The following is an 18550-nucleotide window of genomic DNA, read 5'->3' as shown; positions in this document are numbered from 1 at the left end:
ACTTACTGTGACTAAATGAACCCAAATTCATCAGTCTTCTCAGAGTAGCCCTTTCACCCAGCTTCATCATTTATTTGTTGGATACATTTACTCTCTGTCCTCTGTCTTACCATACCGTTTTGTCTTCTATGCCTCCCTTTAGTACTATGGAAATGATTTCCTGATGTCTTAACACATATCTTATCATTGTGTCCCTTTGTCTAGTCATAGTTGCACACAATGCATTGTGTTACTATAGTCTGTAAATATAAAAAGTAAACAAGAAAAGAAAAAGTTATTCTTGTCATTCACGTGTTTTGCTTTGGTACATAATGCCTGTTGAAGACACATTTATCACTGTTTAACAGAGATTTCAGATTTTTAGTAGTTGCTTTATGTTGTGTCACAGTATGTAATACTTAAACTTAATGTCATCCTTGGCAGCAAAGTTACAAAACAGCGTAAGTTTTTTTGTCTTTTTGTTCTGCTGCAACATATCAGAAACCTGTTCCTTATTATGGGATATAGGTTCTTTTATGCAAAACACTGTTTTTTTCTTATTGCCCTAACATGTTTCAGCACCTCTGTGCCATCATAAGTGTGTTTTGTTTATTGGACAACTGCAAAAGTGAACAAATTTTAGATTGTAACTGATGTAACAAAATGATGCCCAAAGACAGTATGTTTGTTTGTTTTGTTCTTACCTTGATTTTACATTATATAGGTTTGCAGGACTAACTTGTCATCTGCAAACCAAACAATGTAAACATGAATTTTATCATTGAGTTAACCTATCCCTTGATATTTTTTTTTAAAAAAAGAAAGTCATTTCAGTGTGGCAACATGTTTTGTGTACTTATATGTTATTCACATTTTGTTGTGACTAGTCCTTATTCTTATTCATTCTGAGGCCACTGCATGCACATATTAAATATACTTTGCATATTTTTGGTTTTGTAATTGCCTTTCCTCTTTGCGAAATGCGATGTACACGATGTTGTTGTGTGTCCTAATCCCAATGGCGATCATTTGTTCCCGAGTGAGTCTGGTGCAGAATTTTAATTGTTTACTTTTTTCTGTCCCTTTTGTGTGTATGTGTGCGTGCGTGCGTGTAAGCTCCTTTAGCTGCTATTTGTGTTGCCTAAGTTCCTTTAATGTTTTAAATAAGGTGCCTTTACAGAGCGTTGTGGCATAGGCTTTGGATGGATTTTATTAGTATTTTTAAGTCTTTTTGCTATTGTAGATGGATGGTGGTTATGGGCTATTAGGTGGTCAGCAAATGTGCTATGGGTGCTGTTACTTTTTGGGGCTCTGAGGTGTTCTGAGTATCTTGTTTTAAAGTGCCTGCATGTTTGTCCTATGTATACTATTGGCAAGTGTTGCATGTGAGTTCATATATTCCTGATCTGTTGAATTTATTTGTGGCTGTCTGCTGTGTTATGAGTTTTTTGTGTGTTGTGTTGTCTGTCCTGTATTCTGTTTGAAATCCCTGTTTCTTCAATATGTTACCTATTCTGTGGACAATTTTGTTATTGTAGGTGAGTATGTGCCATTTTGTTTTGTGTGTGTGATGCTGTTGTGTTGTGTCTTGTATGTGGTCATTGTTTGTGTATTATGTTGTGTAAGGTTTTGTGTGTGTATGGTGCATTCATTCTTTTTCCATTTACAAATTTGTTGGTTTAATTTACATGTTGTATGGGACTTGTAAACATTTTCCTCTGCTGTTTGTTTTATTGTGTTTAGCACCCACGTGTAACTGTTTGCTTATGGGTGTTAAGTTCAGTCTGTCGAGCATGAATCTGTAGCTTGCTTTCTTTGTGTGCCACCAGGAGGTTTGATAGATTGTGAATGGTGGTACTTGTGGCTATTGGTTTTGTGAACATCATGAAGTCATAGGTTTTGTTTGATTTTTATATGGTGAGATCCAGAAAATTTAGTGTGCTGTCTGTTTCTGTTTATATTATGATTCGAAGTTTTTGGTGTAAGTTGTTTATTTCATTGTGTAGAAGTTCTATGTGTGTTTGTGGTTCATCAGTCAGGCGGTTATGTCATCAATGTAACAGCGCTAGTATACAACTTAGTACTTTCTTAGTTTTATTATGTGTGTGAAGAAAAAGACCAATGTTTACAAAACAGAAGTAGCTTATCGTCATCTGAAGCTAAAAAGCAATGGCAGTTTACAACTTCCACATGTGAATAGTAATTAATTTAAAAGCTCAGGTGATGAGTTTTTGACTAAAGATGTACCAAACCTTGTTTCATTAGTGTTTCCCTTCATGAAAGTTTTCATTTAGTCATATGAATATAATAGAGGGAAACATTCCACGTGGGAAAAATATATCTAAAAAGAAAGATGATGAAACTTACCAAACAAAAGCGCTGGCAGGTTGATAGACACACAAACAAACACAAACATACACACAAAATTCTAGCTTTCGCAACCAATGGTTGCCTCGTCAGGAAAGAGGGAAGGAGAAGGAAAGACAAAAGGATATGGGTTTTAAGGGAGAGGGTAAGGAGTCATTCCAATCCCGGGAGCGGAAAGACTTACCTTAGGGGGAAAAAGGGACAGGTATACACTCGCACACACACACATATCCATCCACACATACACAGACACAAGCAGACATTTGTTAAGGCAAAGAGTTTGGGCAGAGATCTCTGCCCAAACTCTTTGCCTTAACAAATGTCTGCTTGTGTCTGTGTATGTGTGGATGGATATGTGTGTGTGTGCGAGTGTATACCTGTCCCTTTTTCCCCCTAAGGTAAGTCTTTCCGCTCCCGGGATTGGAATGACTCCTTACCCTCTCCCTTAAAACCCATATCCTTTTGTCTTTCCTTCTCCTTCCCTCTTTCCTGACGAGGCAACCATTGGTTGCGAAAGCTAGAATTTTGTGTGTATGTTTGTGTTTGTTTGTGTGTCTATCGACCTGCCAGCGCTTTTGTTTGGTAAGTTTCATCATCTTTCTTTTTAGATATATTTTTCATTTAGTCAGTTAGATTACTTCCACTTCGAAAAGATGTCTAGTTCTAGCCATAGTGTTTACTCGGTTTCAATATGGTGTCTGATGCAAATCAAAGGAACCACCCTCTGCTTTCCTTACTGTAAACGCTGTATTCTGTGCCCTTATTGTACAAAGGTTATGTTTACAAACCCCCTCTGCCTTTACTAGTGGCCTTGCGAATCTACACCAATGGCCCCATGAAGCAGGGTGGCATGTGTACCCGAACAAAACAGATAACTGTACTGTAGATACAACCAGAACAGAGGAGTACGTGTCGAGAGGCCAGACTAACTCGAGGTTGCTGCAGAAGGGCAAGCGGCCTTTGCTGTATTTGCAGGAGCAACAGTTTGAACCTACAGCCACTGCTTTTCCTGAGGTCGTGCAGCTCTACTGCAAGACTGGTCGTGCAGCTCTACTGCAAGACTTAATACTGATGACATTCTTTTGGATAAAATATTCCATGGGAAAATAGTTCCACATTGAGATCTCTGGGCAGGACTACTCAGAAGTATGTCATTGTGTAAAAAAAAAAAAAAAAAAAAAAAAAGAAAAACCACTGGGAATCGATGAGTTGCAGTGTGAAGTGAGAGATCCATTAATTGTGGAGGTATGTTAGAGAATTTAAAAAGGGAAATAGATAGCTTGAACTTAGGTTTAGTGACAATTTTTGAAGTGCGATGGCAGGAAGACCATTACTTATGGTCAAACAATGGAAAATCCAGGATTGAATGTAACAATATTATGAGAAGGAAAGTTGCCACTCACCATAAGCAGAGATGCTGAGTCACAGATAGACACAACAAAAAGACTCTCTCAATAGCTTTCAGCCCTTAAGGCCTTCGTCAACAGTACACACACACACACACACACACACACACACACACACACACACATATGTCTGTCTATTGTTGACGAAGGCCTTAACAGCCGAAAGCTAAAATTGTGAGAGTCTTTTTGTTGTGCCTATCTGCGACTCAGCATCTCCGTTGTATGGTGAGTGACAACTTCCCTTCTCATATTATTACTTTTGGTCAGTTGAGCACAGGACCAAAAATACAAATTCGAATAGGGATAATGAAGGAGTAAGTCTGATAATGAATAACATAATTAATTCATTAGTGAAGGGAAGGAAGACATGAAGCCAACACCCACAGTCGTACAAGTTTATATGCCTACTTGCCCTGCAAATTATGAAGAGACTGAAAGAATATATTATGAGGTAAAATAAATTATTCAGATAGAGAAGACAAAAATTTGTGATGGGTGACTGGAATTCAATAGTAGGCAAAGGAAGAAGGAAAAATAGTAGGAGAACATGAACTGGGGGAAAGGAATGAAAGAGAAAGCCACCTGGTTGAATTTTGCATAGTGAATAACTTAATTATTACTAACACTTGGTGTAAAAATCCTATATGAGGTGGAATCCAAAATTTTCAGGACTGTTGCTGCCATCTGGAAAGTAGGAGTAGTAGATCTTTGCACCACTAGGTGGCGAGAGCTGCATATCTGATGAGTCAGTGTGCTGAGTGGCATTCAGCTGGGAGGACATGTTGCGTGTCCACAGTGATTTCCGTAATACTCTGTGTTTGATGTGTGGTGATAATACGATGGATCTGTGCAAATCTTGGGAAAAGTGCTGCGGAGACCCTTGCATTGATTCAACTGGATTTACAGTTATGACCCAGACACAAAGCAATAATTGTCCCAGTGGAAGATCCCGGGCTCTCCAAGACCCAAAAAAGAGAGACAGGTGAAGAACAAAGTAAAGAGCATGATCATCATTTTCTTTTATACCAAGGGAATTGTGCACAAAGAATTCATCCCTCTCAACCAAACAGTGAATTCCGCATACTACTGTGACATTTTACAATGGCTCTGTGAAAACGTGTGGCGACGACGGCCCGAACTTTGGCGTCAGTATAACTGGCTGCTGCATCACGACAATGCGCCCTGCCACATGTCCTTGCTCTCCAGGACCTTTTTGGCAAAAAACAACATGGCGGTTGTACCCTACCCACCGTACTCGCCAGATTTGACACCTCGCGACTTTGCGCTATTCCCGAAACTGAAACTCAAGTTGAAAGGCCATGGGTTTGACAATCTAGAGAGGATTCAAGAAGCATCACTGGAGGTGATAAACACCCTCAAAGAACAGGACTTCCAGAAAACGTTTGACCAGTGGCAGAAGCGCTGGGACCTGTGTGTACATGAGGATGGGAACTACTTCGAGGCAGATGGTGACTGTTAGTCCAAAGGTAAGGTTTTCAATAGATGGTAGCACCAGTCCCGAAAATTTTGGATAGCACCTCATAAGAAGGTTATATATGTGGAAGATGCCTGATGACCATGGAAGGTTTCAGATTCATTACATAATGGCAAGACAGAGATTTTGAAACTAGATGCTTAACTGAAGAACTTTTCCAGGGGCAGACGTGGAATATGACCATGATTCATAGGTTATGAACTGCAGAGTGAAGCTGAAGAAATTATAAAATGTTGGGAAATTAAGAAGTTGGGGCCATGGATAAATTGGGGCGGGGGGGGGGGGGACTAGAGGTTGTTGAGAGTTTCAGAGGGAACATTAGGCATCTTTTGACTGAAACGGGGGAAAGGAATACCGTAGAAGACAAATGAGTAACTTAGGCAGATGAAATAGTGAAGGCAATAGGAGATTAAATAGGTAAAAACACAAGGCGTAGCAGAAATCATTGGATAACAGAGGAAGTATTGAATTTAATTGGTAAAATTAGAAAATATTAAAATAGATCAAATCAAGTAGGTTTAAGCTATTACATATATTTAAAAATGAGATTGACAGAAAATACAAAATGGAAAAACAGGAATGGATAAAGAACAAATACAAGGCTGCAGAATCATGCATGATTGGGGCAAGATAAGAGGCCACCTATTAGGAAATAAGAAAGAAATTTACAGAAAAGAGAAGCAGCTGTGTGAACATTAAGAACTCTCAATTTTGGTCAAGTTTTGCGAGGAGGATCTATACTGAAAATAAAGAGACACATGTCTCCACTTTTTGTTAGACACTCCCTACTTTTTGAAAAAGTTGATGGCGGAAACTGTATTTTCAGTGATTGTCTACAAACAAACATTTTTTATTAATATGATGTGAGGTCCAAAGTTAATAATGTTCAAGTTATTAACATTTTTGTGTTTTCATGCTGTAGGTAGGGTACCTGTCATCCTACATGTCTAGCAGAGCGATATCGGTCGTTGAGCAGTTGAGGCATTAGACTACCAAACTGCTGGTCCTTGTTCAATCTTGGTCATGGCTTTCTACCCATCCAATAGCTTTTTCAGTGTCTGATAACATTCTGATCATCGGAATACTTTTCTGTGCATTTTTTTGAAGTAAAACATTATGAAATAAATATGTAAAATGTATTGACAGGTATTTTCATCATGATACATAGTACAAAAATACACCTAAAATATATAATTGGGTAATCCTAGCTGATGGTTTATTCAAGAGTGTTCTTGCAATCAGTAGGGTGAATTGTCATAGAAACAGGCAAATCACAAATATTTCTTTCACCAAGTGCAATACATGAACAAAATCTTGCCATATTGACTTTTTTTCTGGTACAATGTGTGTAGAAAACTTATCCGAATCATGTTGCTAAAAACACATCCATCAGATATCAATTTGTAAGTGTACCAAGCTTATAAAAGCATATCTCGAAAGACAGGCGTGGACAGCTGTTTATGGACCACAGCATGAATTTTGATGGCGTCTCCCTATCTTGTAATACTCTGATCCGCTGTGATATTGCGTGATTTTGAAGTTGTGCAGCAAAATTCTTTGCCTGTTGGAAAAAATAAATATCACAATGTTGAGAAAGAGAGGTACATTTCAGTGGCATCACTTTCACGGTGTAGATGAGTTAAGCATCATCCTGTTGTAGCATGTAATGTCATGTGGTGAAAATAGTTGTCAGTACATTATATACACTTATATGATTATAAATCACACATCCTGATGTTTTATTAAAAAAAAAAAAAAAAAATCAGGCAATGAAATGTATTCAAATTATCGGGATGTTATCAGATACACCAAAATAAATATCGAATAGAAAAAAGCTATGACCAAGAATCAAACATGGAACTCGGCTTAACTGATGCTGGCTGAAGTAGAGATGATATAAAATGCAGATTTGCAATAGTAAGAGAAGCATTTCTGAAATAAGAGAAATTTGTTAATATTTAATATAAATTTGTGTGTTAGGGAGCCTGTTCTCAAGGTATCTGTCTGGAGTGTAGCTTTGTACAGAAGTGAAATACCGGGTGATCAAAAAGTCAGTAGAAATTTGAAAACTTAATAAACCACAAAATAATGTAGATAGAGAGGTAAAAATTGATACACATGCTTAGAATGACATGGGGTTTTATTGGGGGGAGGGGGGGGGGACGAAGTTCACAAAATGTCTGACAGATGGCACTGGACAGCAAAACGTCAGTGACTGTGCATGACAAGCATGTATAAAAGGAGCTGTAATGAATGAGAGAATCAGATGCGCCAGCATTCGCAGCATGTTGACGATACCTGAAAAGGCACTTTCAGTGAAGCTGTATTATCAGAATGGGGAATGTGCTAGTTCAGCATTATGATCCTATCGCCATAGGAAGGGGATTCGAATGGGTAAAGGTCCGTTTAAAAATGCAGCTGTGGCAAGAATGATTTCGAAGTTCGAAGCCACGTGATGTTTAGACGATAGACCCAGTTGCCGACCGAGCACAGGGCGTAATGCTGTTGAGACAGTTCAGGAAGAAATGGAGACTGTAGCGGGTTCGTCTATGCACGGGGAAGTCAGCACTCGTGCAGTCGCACATCGCACCGGCATTCCATACACTACTGCTTGGTTGGCACTGAGGCGTACCCTCCGATGCTATCCGTACAAAATCCATCGGCATCATGAACTGTCACCTGGCGATTTAGTGAAGTGGAGGGGATTTGCGGTGAGGGTGTTTCAAAATATGGAAGATGACGATTGGTTGAGTAACGCGTTGTGGACCGACGAAGCTCATTTCACACTCCGAGGGTCTGTCGACACCCACAACTGCAGAATTTGGGCTACCGAAAATCCTAGAACTGTCGTGGAAACTCCATTGCATGACAGGAAAGTCGCGGCATGGGTTGGATTTACCACATCTAGTGTTATGTTGCCTTTTTTCTTTGAGGAAATGCGTGATGCTGGTTTTGTAACTGCTACTGTGACGGGTAAGAGGTTCGCCGATATGTTACAGAATCGCATCATCCCCAGCCTGGCAGATAAACACCTGCTGGAATGTACGATGTTTATGCAGGATGGCGCTCCACCCCATATTGCTAGATGCGTGAAAGATCTCTTGCGTGCGTCGTTTGGTGATGATCGTGTGCTCAGCCGCCACTTTCGTCATGCTTGGCCTCCCAGGTCCCCATTCCTCAGACCGTGCGATTATTGGCTTGGGGTTACCTGAAGTCGCAAGTGTATCGTGATCGACCGACATCTCTAGGGATGCTGAAAGACAACATCCGATGCCAATGCCTCACCATAACTCTGGACATGCTTTACAGTGCTGTTCACAACATTATTCCTCGACTACAGCTATTGTTGAGGAATGATGGTGGACATATTGAGCATTTCCTGTAAAGAACATCATCTTTGCTTTGTCTTACTTTGTTATGCTGATTATTGCTATTCTGATCAGATGAAGCGCCATCTGTCGGACCTTTTTCGAACTTTTGTATTTTTTTTGGTTCTAATAAAACCCCGTGTCATTCCAAGCATGTGTGTCAATTTGTACCTCTCTATCTACATTATTCCATGATTTATTCAGTTTTCAAATTTATACCGACTTTTTGATTAGCCGGTATGTACAATAAGCAATTTAGACAAGGAGCAAATAGAAGCTTTTGAACTGTAGTACTACACAAGTATGCTGAAAGTTAAAATTGATTAAAAAAGAAATTTATGATACAGTTCTATTCAGTACCTCCACATCAGTTATGTGATCTACCCGTCTTTTCCAGCATTCTTCTGTAGCACCACATTTTGATAGCTTTTATTCTCCTCCTGTCTAAACTATTTATTGTCCACGTTTCACTTCCATACATGGCTACACTCCATACAAATACTTTCAGAACAGACTTCCTGACATCTAAATTGATGTTAACAAATTTCTCTTCTTCAGAAACGCTTTCCTAGCCATTGCCATTCTACATTTTATATCCTCTCTACTTCAACCATTGTCAGTTATTTTGCTCCCCAAATAGCAAAACTCATCTACTACTTGAAGTGTCTCATTTCATAATCTAAATCCCTCAGCATCACCTGATTTAATTCGACTGCGTTTCATTACCCTTGTTTTTCTTTTGTTGATGTTCATCTTATATCCTCCTTTCAAGACACTGACCATTCCATTCAACTGCACTTCCAGGTCTCTGTCTCTGACAGAATTACAATGTCATCAGCAAACCTCAAAGTTTTTATTTCTTCTCAATGGATTTTAATTCCTACTCCAAATTTATTTTTATTTTGTTTCCTTTACTGCTTGCTCAATATATAGACTGAATAACATCGAGGATAGGCTACAACCCTGTCTCACTCCCTTCCCAACCACAGCTTCCCTTTCATGCCCCTTGACTCTTATAACTGCCATCTGGTTTCTGTACAAACTGTGAATAGCCTTTCGTTCCCTGTATTTGACCCCTGCCACCTTCAGAATTTGAAAGAGAGTATTCCTGTCAACATTGTCATAAGCTTTCTCTAAGTCTACAAATGTTAGAAATGTAGGTTTGACTTTCCTTAATCTACCTTCTAAGATAAATCATAGTATCAGAATTGCTTCACGTGTTCCAACATTTCTGCGGAATCCAAACTGATCTTCCCCAATGTTGGCTTCTACCGGTTTTTCCATTCATCTGTAAAGAATTCGTGTTAGTATTTTGCAGCCATGATTTATTAAACTGAAAGTTGGGTCATTTTTACACCTGTAAACACCTGCTGTCTTTGGGGTTGGAATTATTATATTCTTCTTGAAGTCTGAGGGTATTTCACCTTTCTCATTCATCTTGTGCACCAGATGGTAGAGTTTTGTCACGGCTAGCTGTCCCAAGGCCAGTAGTTCTAATAGAAGGATGTCTACTCCTGGGGCCTTGTTTTGACTTGGGTATTTCAGTGCTCTGTCAAATTCTTCATGCAGCATCATATCTCCCATCTCATCTTCATCTACGCCCTCTTCCATTTCCATAATATTGCCCTCAATTACATCGCCCTTGTATTGACCCTCTATATATTTCCACCTTCCTGCTTTCCCTTCTTTGTTTAGAACTGGTTTTCCATCTGAGCTTTTGATATTCATACAAGTGGTTCTCTATCCTCCGAAGGTCTCTTTAATTTTCCTAAAGGCAGTATCTATCTTACCCCTAGTGATATATGCCTCTATGTCCTTATATTTGTCCTCTAGCCATGCCTGCTTAGCCATTTTTCACTTCCTGTTGATCTCATTTTTGTTTTCCTTTTCACCTGCTTCATTTACTGTAGTTTTATATTTTATCCTTTCATCAAGTAAATTCAATATCTCTTCTGTTACCCAAGGATTTCTACTAGTTCTCATCTTTTTATCTACATGATCTCCTGCTGCCTTTACTATTTCATATCTCAAAGCTACCCATTCTTCTTGTACTGTATTTCTTTTCCCCATTCTTGTCAATTGTTCCCTAATGTTCTCTCTGAAACTCTTTACAATCTCTGGTTCTTTCAGTTTATGCAGATCCCATCTCCTTAAATTCCCACCTTTTTACAGTTTCTTCAGTTTCAATCTACAGATCATAACCAAAAAATTGCAGTCAGAGTCTACATCTGCCCCTGGAAACTGAAACCTTCCATTATCTCCAGGCCTCTTCCACGTATATAACCTTTTATGATTCTTAAACCAAGTATTAGCTATGATTAAGTTGTACTCTGCGCAAAATTCTACCAGGCAGCTTACTCTTTCATTCCTTACACCCAGTTCATATTTACCTACTACTTTTCCTTCTCTTCCTTTTCCTACTATCAAATTCCAGGCCCCCATGAGTATTAAATTTTCATCTCCCTTAAGTATCTGAATAATTTCTTTTACATATCATACATTTCTTCAATCTCTTCATCATCTGCGGAGCTAGCTGGCATATAAACTTGTACTACTGTGGTAGATGTGGGCTTCGTGTCGATCTTGGCTACAATAATGTGTTCACTATGCTGTTTGCTGTAGCTTACCCACACTCCTGTTTTTTTTATTCATTATTAAACCTACTCTTGCATTACCCATTTTGGATTTTGTATCTTGTTCCTTCTACCACCAAACTTCACTAATTCCCACTATATCTAATGTATCCATTTCCCTTTTTAAATTTTCTAACCTGCCTGACCTATTAAGGGATCTGAAATTCCACACTCCAGTCCATAGAACGCCAGTTTTCTTTCTCCGGATAATGACATCCTCCTGAGTAGTTCCTGCTCAGAGATCCGAATGGCGGACTATTTTACCGCTGGAATATTTTACCCAAGAGGACACCACCATCATTTAACCATACAGTAAAGCTACATTCCCTTGGGAAAAATTATGGCTGTAGTTTCCCCTTGCTTTCAGCTGTTCGCAATACCAGCACATTAGGCCTGATTTGGTTAACGTTATAAGGCCAGATCAGTCAATCATTCAGACTATTGCCCCTGCAACTACTGAAAAACCTGCTGCCCCTCTCCAGGAACCACAAGTTTGTCTGGCCTCTCAACAAATACCCCTCCATTGTAGTTGCACCTATAGTATCACTGAGGCAGGCAAGCCTCCCCACAGCTTAATATGTCTGAAATTAGCTCTCAGGTTGAAACTGTGTGCCAGACTGGATCCTAGACCCTTGCTTTATGTGTGCATCACTCTCACTAAGCTATTGAACAGTGAGTCACAACCCAAGGGCAGATGCACTGCCCACAGAAGCCACTGATCTGAATTTAATTTACAGGCCAGCAAGCAATTGTTATGGCAGGAAGATTCATAACAGTTTAAATTCTGGTGCAGAGTGAAGTGTTCCCTCTCATAATACTATGCCATGGGTGGTACTGTACGTACTATATGTACTACACACTTAATGGTAGGTTGTCAGAATACAGTTATGAATAACTTTTAATCACCCTATTGCCACTGTATAATGCATGCACCATATATTTTGGAGCTGAAAAATCAATGTATTGTTATATCACAGAAAATTTTGAGTGTGCTGTTATAACAACTCTGTGATAAAGTTATACTTGGAGCCTAAAGATTATCACATACATCTTCTTTCATTCGAGTCATTTGAAATGTGCTGTAAACATATTGATCATACCACCTGTAGCAGCAAATTCAGTATAATAAGTGTAAGAAATGACCCTTTTTGCCTAATTGATTACAGGAAAATCATTATTCTCCCAACTATGTTCTTGAGATCAGAAAGCAAAATATTTTAATAGCCCAATCAATTAATGTTCAAAGGTAATGATTGACATAGACAGATGTGCATTGCAAACGACTTTTAGATGGAATATTTGCCTCCAGAGCCAAGTGGCTAGCGTCACTGCCTTCAATGCTAAATGAACCGGTTCTATTCCCAGTATTTACATGGATTTTTCTGAGTTAGAGAGGTCTGGAACAGGGTCCACTTTGCCAGATGGGGAGCTGCTAGAATAAAGAAGCAGTGGTATCATAAGTATTCATCTAGTGGCGATAATGGCTGAATGGATCGATGATGACATGCTGATCACATATCCCATGAAAATAGATCATTCCTTGTACTGTCTTCTAGATGTCAGTTGGCATGTTGGAACAGGCCTAATGCCTAATCTGTGAGTGGTGTTTGCATTTTATATTTGGTTTTGTGTTTAAAATACACATTACTATATTTAATATGCACAATGAACTACAATCTTTGTAATATCCAGTATTAGTGATCTTCATATATGTATCACTCACGAGTCAGACATCAGCATTTGTGTTTGTAGCAGCAGTAAAATTATCCTTCAACTTTGTCCACATCAGGTTTGAGTAAACAGTACTACTCTTCCGGTTGATTGAGTGCTATGAAACAAAGGCTGCTCCATTTTATATGTCTATGAAAACTTGATTGGAATTTCTTCAGTGGTAAAAATAAATAAATAACAAAAATTTTAAAAAATGAAATTGGAGGCTCTGTTGCTCTTCTAGTTATACAGTCCTTACTCTTTGTGTCTGTATTGTATAGACTTACCAGTTTTATTGTTTTATAAATTATGGATGTATAAATTCTGGGGGTTCACTGCTAAAATCTACTATTTAACCAGAGCATGGCTTTCAGTGTCGCATATATTCATTTCTGGCAGACAGAACATTATGTCTGTGGGCAGGGATAGTTGTTGCTAAGGTTTGTGTATTCCTCATTGCTTGAAACAGAAAAGAATATGTGTGAATTTCCTTATCATACTTTCAGATATTTAGCAGGAAAAACATATTATTTTGGAGTGGGTGGTAGTCTGAGACAGTTTGAAAGTATGTTGTGCTCTGCTGGTGACTTAGCTAGTGAAACTTGCTGGAAAAGCTCAGATGGTGAGTACTAATAAATAAAAATAATGATCCAAAAACATTTAAATTAGTTATAACTGGAATGGCATCTGGTGTAGAGTTCTAGTTTAATGTTCTGTATTTATTCTGATTTTATGAGTCCATTCACTGAGTATGAGATTCAAATCTGCTAGTGTGTGAGTAATGTTAGCAAAAAAATTTTCAATAGAGTAGATACCATTTCTAAATTATTTTCCATGTCTCCTTTTACACTGCTGTATTCAGAGTATTTGATGCACACCAATGAGCTCATAGAGGGTGAACACTGTAGCATGGGGAATTATAGTCTTTGTGAGGATATCTTGTTCAGTCATTGAATCTTAGATGATTGATTATAGATGCCTAATGTAGTGTTTGTAGCAACAAAAAGAAACATTGTGTCTAGTGACTGACATCACATGGGCAAGAATAACAGGCATCAGTTAATTTAGATTAATAATTGTATGTTATGCTGACATAGTTGGATCTTTCTGGTTACAAGCAGTCTCATTCTTTTTGAATGTGTTACCAAAGAGACAATGGTCACCTAAAACAAAAGTTCTGCAAGAAAGTTACAAGAATAAATGTTTTTTTGTAGAACTAATTGTCACTAACATCCTGCGTAAAAGATGAACTCAGAACACGCAGTTAAACATGATAAATGCAGATGTGTTGCTACAGTTTGCATACATGCTAAATCATATTGTACAAAAACATAAATCAAGTAAAGAAATAAAAGATGACAAACACCAGCCATGGTTTAATTCTAAGATTTGGACACTGCTGTGAAAAGAAAGATTTGCTACACTCTTGCAATGAAAGAGAATGTAGGCAGATGATGAAGAAAATAGCTGATTAAGAAAACAAAATGATAACTTGCGGATCCTTAAGTAAATGGCTGTGCATAGATCCTACAATAATTTTTCACAGTCTGCTCCTATTGAAAGCCCTACCAGAAAATTCTGGAAGTTCTAGTCCTGTGTAAAGTCAACAAATGAATGCAATGCTTCCTTAGAGTTTCGCAAGAATAGCCTGGTATTAAAACTTAAAACAACAGACACAGTGCTTAGATAATAATATATGATTTTAAAATGTGTTCTCACACTGCTGATGCCTTAGTTTTCTTATTGTCCGCACTGAGTTTCTAAGGTATTGCAAAAGAGTCTACTGGAAGAATGGAAAGAGGGCCATGGCAGCAGTAGTGCTGTTAGAACATATTATGTGAGTAACTGCAGAAACTGAGAAATATTTATCTGAATATGAAAGAATCGAAATTTTGGAATCCCATCATGTACATATAAATTGTTGATTTAATGCACAGGAGACTCGACTATACAGAGTATTAGGGGTATAGGTACAGATAGTTTGATCACTGGTAACTTAATATGTGTCCATTTCAGTGTGTTAATTGTTTTTGTTTACCTGCATCTAACACTCTTCTCGCAAACACATCACATAATTTGCTACCTAATGATCCTGCACTGTTGTAACTGCACCACATTATGGACTATTCCTGCCAGTATAGACTTCATTTTGCGTCCATATGGCCACACTTCAATACCTGACCTGCTGCCCAGTGGAAAGTAAACATTAATGGCTTGCTTGTGCTACCTGTACTTTGAAGTACTAACCAACATACAAACTGTTATAACTTCAAGTTGAACAAATATATTTCAAGGAAGACGCAATACATGAAAGTCACAGATCCAGTAAACAGAGTAAGCTGTGTGTACACTTTAACAGTCAAATCATAACTGAGTCCAAGTCTAGCAGCCGCTGGCTGGCTGGCCGCTTAGGTGGCGCTGCTGCTGCATGGCTGGCAGACAGCACCGCACATAGAGGACGCACGTAACTGCGCGGCGGCACTTTGAAAAATCGGCGAGTCACAACACAAACATACTATGCTTAATAGCTACGGTTATTAGTCTACAAATTAAGTAAATGGTGATGTGATGTTGCTCAATAAACTGTCCCTTGTCATCAGTACAAATATCTGCACTTATAGCCCTAACACCATGTATAATTGAGGCATAGAATGTCAAAAAATCTGAAACATAATCTTAATGTACAATTATCAGTACAAGTTTATTACATTACTATACAAAGAAACTTTATCGTCATATAGAGTTCTGTGACTGAATAATATTGTTACACATGGAGAGCAAGTAATTTTCTTTTCAGCAAACCTAATTCCATACTCTGAAAGTTTTTCACTTTTAATTTTCTATAAATTTTCATAGCCAAGCGGAGACTAAGATTAGAGTTTTAAATCATTAGGTAGTAAATTGGAATTAATCTTGTATCTACCATCATACATATGCTGAAAAGGGTTTCCTGTAAATAACTCAGGATTGTTAAGTATAAATATAAATAAATGGAATAGTTAAAATATTAAGAGTCTAAAGAGTGGTCAGCATGAATCACTACCGTATTTACTCGAATCTAAGCCGCACCTGAAAAATGAGACTTGAAATCAAGGGAAAAAAATTTTCCCGAATCTAAGCCGCACTTGAAATTTGAGACTCGAAATTCAAGGGGAGAGAAAAGTTTTAGGCCGCGCCTCCAAATCGAAACAAAGTTGGTCCATTGTAATATGAGACACAATTTAGGTCGATTGAATGACGATACAGCTACAGTAGTTTGGTTCAAGTCGTAAGCTTAGCAGTTAAGCTTTACCAGATAGCCATTGCTACGTGTCAGGCGGGTCCGTATTTATACGGGTACCCTTCCTTTTTCACATGCTTCGTCTGGTTTGAATCGATTGCTTATTTTTCTTTGACCGTTCTCTTTGTTATAGGTGTTTACGTCACTCTAAGCTGAAAATGCATTAGTGTACTGTGTCATGCATTGTTAAATAAACAGAGAGAGAGAGAGAGGAATCGTCTCATTAGCGAAACAATGGCAAGAGACTGCTATATGTTGTTACTTACACTGCTGCTTTCTTTGATAATGATCAACAAGAACCAAATAATAGACTGCGAATGACAGAAGACATTCTGAACGAGAGTTTAGCGAAAATTTTTCTCCGTTTGCAGACGCCTCTTTAGTACATTATATTCTGCATAGAAATTAGAGTCATCTTAGATTTAAAAATCTAATCAATTGACCTTGCTTCGTTTCTGACTGTATCACTATTAGGCATAAGAATAATACGAATACAAACATGATATGATATGTATATTCTTCCGCGTTTGCTGTTGTCTCACTCTAGTTTCATAGTTTATTAGGCAGACAAGATTTAAATGAGATAGCAGCAAATACGAAAGAATACATGGCAAAATGTTTATATTCATATTATTCTTATGGTGAAGAGAATAATGCATGTGAATGCACAATTCATAAAAGTTCCTATTAGCAACCATCTCATCTCACAGGTAGGAAAAAATTCAGAACGTAGAGTTGGCCACCTTGACAAACATCCCCAACAGTCTTGTCAGTCGAATTTTCGTAGTACACTGAAATGCTGTTACATTCGAAGATGAACAATACGGAATTTGTATTTACTTCGTTGGATAATGTACGAAAATGCAGTGGTCGAAACTCGGGGCGGAGAAAAAAGCTCGCCTTCCACCTTCTTTCAATTTATTTACTGACGCAGAGGTTTTCGCGCCGGTATTTCTCTTTGTGCCTGCAAAGCATGCCTGTGTAGCGCTACATATATTCGACGGCAGAAGTTAGTTGTGGCGTCACCTACCAACATTTTTCAGAACTTCCGCATACTTTGCACTCGATTCTAAGCCGCAGGCGGGTTTTTGGATTACAAAAACCGGAAAAAATGTGCGGCTTGGATTCGAGTAAATACGGTAGTCTTAATATTACACATATGTCTCATAATAGAACAATAGAAGCTCCAGGTTGGAATATCAACAATATTAGGAAAAGGATATAGTCTGTCTTTTTCCTGTTCTTGTTGATATTTATAAGAACAGGATTTTGTAGTAGTAATATCCTATTTCCACTACCTGCATTCCCCCCAAAAGATTATTCTGTATCTTACAACGGATTTACAGCAGCTGTGATAAACAATTTTTATAATGTCCATGTCAACTGCATGTCCTAGGACAGTTTTGTAATTGCAAATGCAAGACTTTAACTTGTTTGGCAAGTGGGTTATGTGAGAAGACCACGATAAATTATTTTCTAAGATATATCTCCAGCAATTTTACAGAATCTAAGTTCCTGATTTGTACAGGTAATTTGGGAGTTATATGATTTTGATTGTTTAGTTTTAAACTGTGTTTTTTGGGTCTTTGCCATGTTTAATTTTAATCAAATTACGGTAGACCAATGCTCTAAGCTGTTTAGGGTGTCAATGACTCCTTCTGTGATCTAACTTCCAATGAGTGCAGATGTGTCATCTGCAAATAAAACTGAGTGGGATGCTATATTTTGAGGTAAATCATTTAAATGAAACAAAAATAGGATTCAGCATTGTTGTAGTTAGGTATAAATACATCACGAGCAGTAGACTGAACATAACTGTATTCCACTTGAACACAGTATTCCTTTTTGGACGACTTAGCACTGTCACATATGGCCTTTTGAAAGTACGCACACGTGACACAACCTTCCTCCTCTCTTAGGAAGATCACAGATTCTTAAGATGTCCATGCTGTCTTCCTCATCCACTGGGCTCTGGCTAACATAGCGCGCTGCAAAGTAAGTGTTCGGTCTGAACTGCTTCTGGCGTGTACACATTCTTTACCCTCCTTCGCATGTCAAACCATATGGCAACACCAGCAATGCCAGGGCAGTTTCCATGTTGACATCGGGCATTGCCTCTGATGATGGTGCTCGTGGTGCTGATGATACTGGCATCAGTTGCTTAGGGACAGGTGACGGAACTGCTGGTTCGGCTACCGAGAACAGATGCCCTCACTCACACGGGAGTGAAGAACTGGCAGGAGCAGGTGATGTGACGCCCAATGTGGACGGGCTTGGAGGCAGTGGTGTGACATCAGGGGGTGCCCGACTGT

The 18550-nt window shown here is 38.5% G+C and overlaps 1 protein-coding gene across 1 annotated transcript in view; it reads left to right on the top strand.

Annotated features, from left to right (window-relative positions):
- The window catches only part of LOC124545988 (histidine protein methyltransferase 1 homolog), a 48610-nt gene that overhangs the window by 19767 nt on the left and 10293 nt on the right, over positions 1–18550 (top strand). Inside the window, exon 4 of the mRNA XM_047124956.1 lies at positions 13465–13580. Coding sequence (XP_046980912.1) covers positions 13465–13580 — 116 coding nt within the window. The remainder of the gene's footprint in view (positions 1–13464; positions 13581–18550) is intronic.

The sequence above is a fragment of the Schistocerca americana genome, chromosome 8 (assembly GCF_021461395.2).
Source record: "Schistocerca americana isolate TAMUIC-IGC-003095 chromosome 8, iqSchAmer2.1, whole genome shotgun sequence".
Lineage (NCBI taxonomy): Eukaryota > Metazoa > Arthropoda > Insecta > Orthoptera > Acrididae > Schistocerca > Schistocerca americana.
This window is presented reverse-complemented; position numbering and strand designations above follow the sequence as displayed.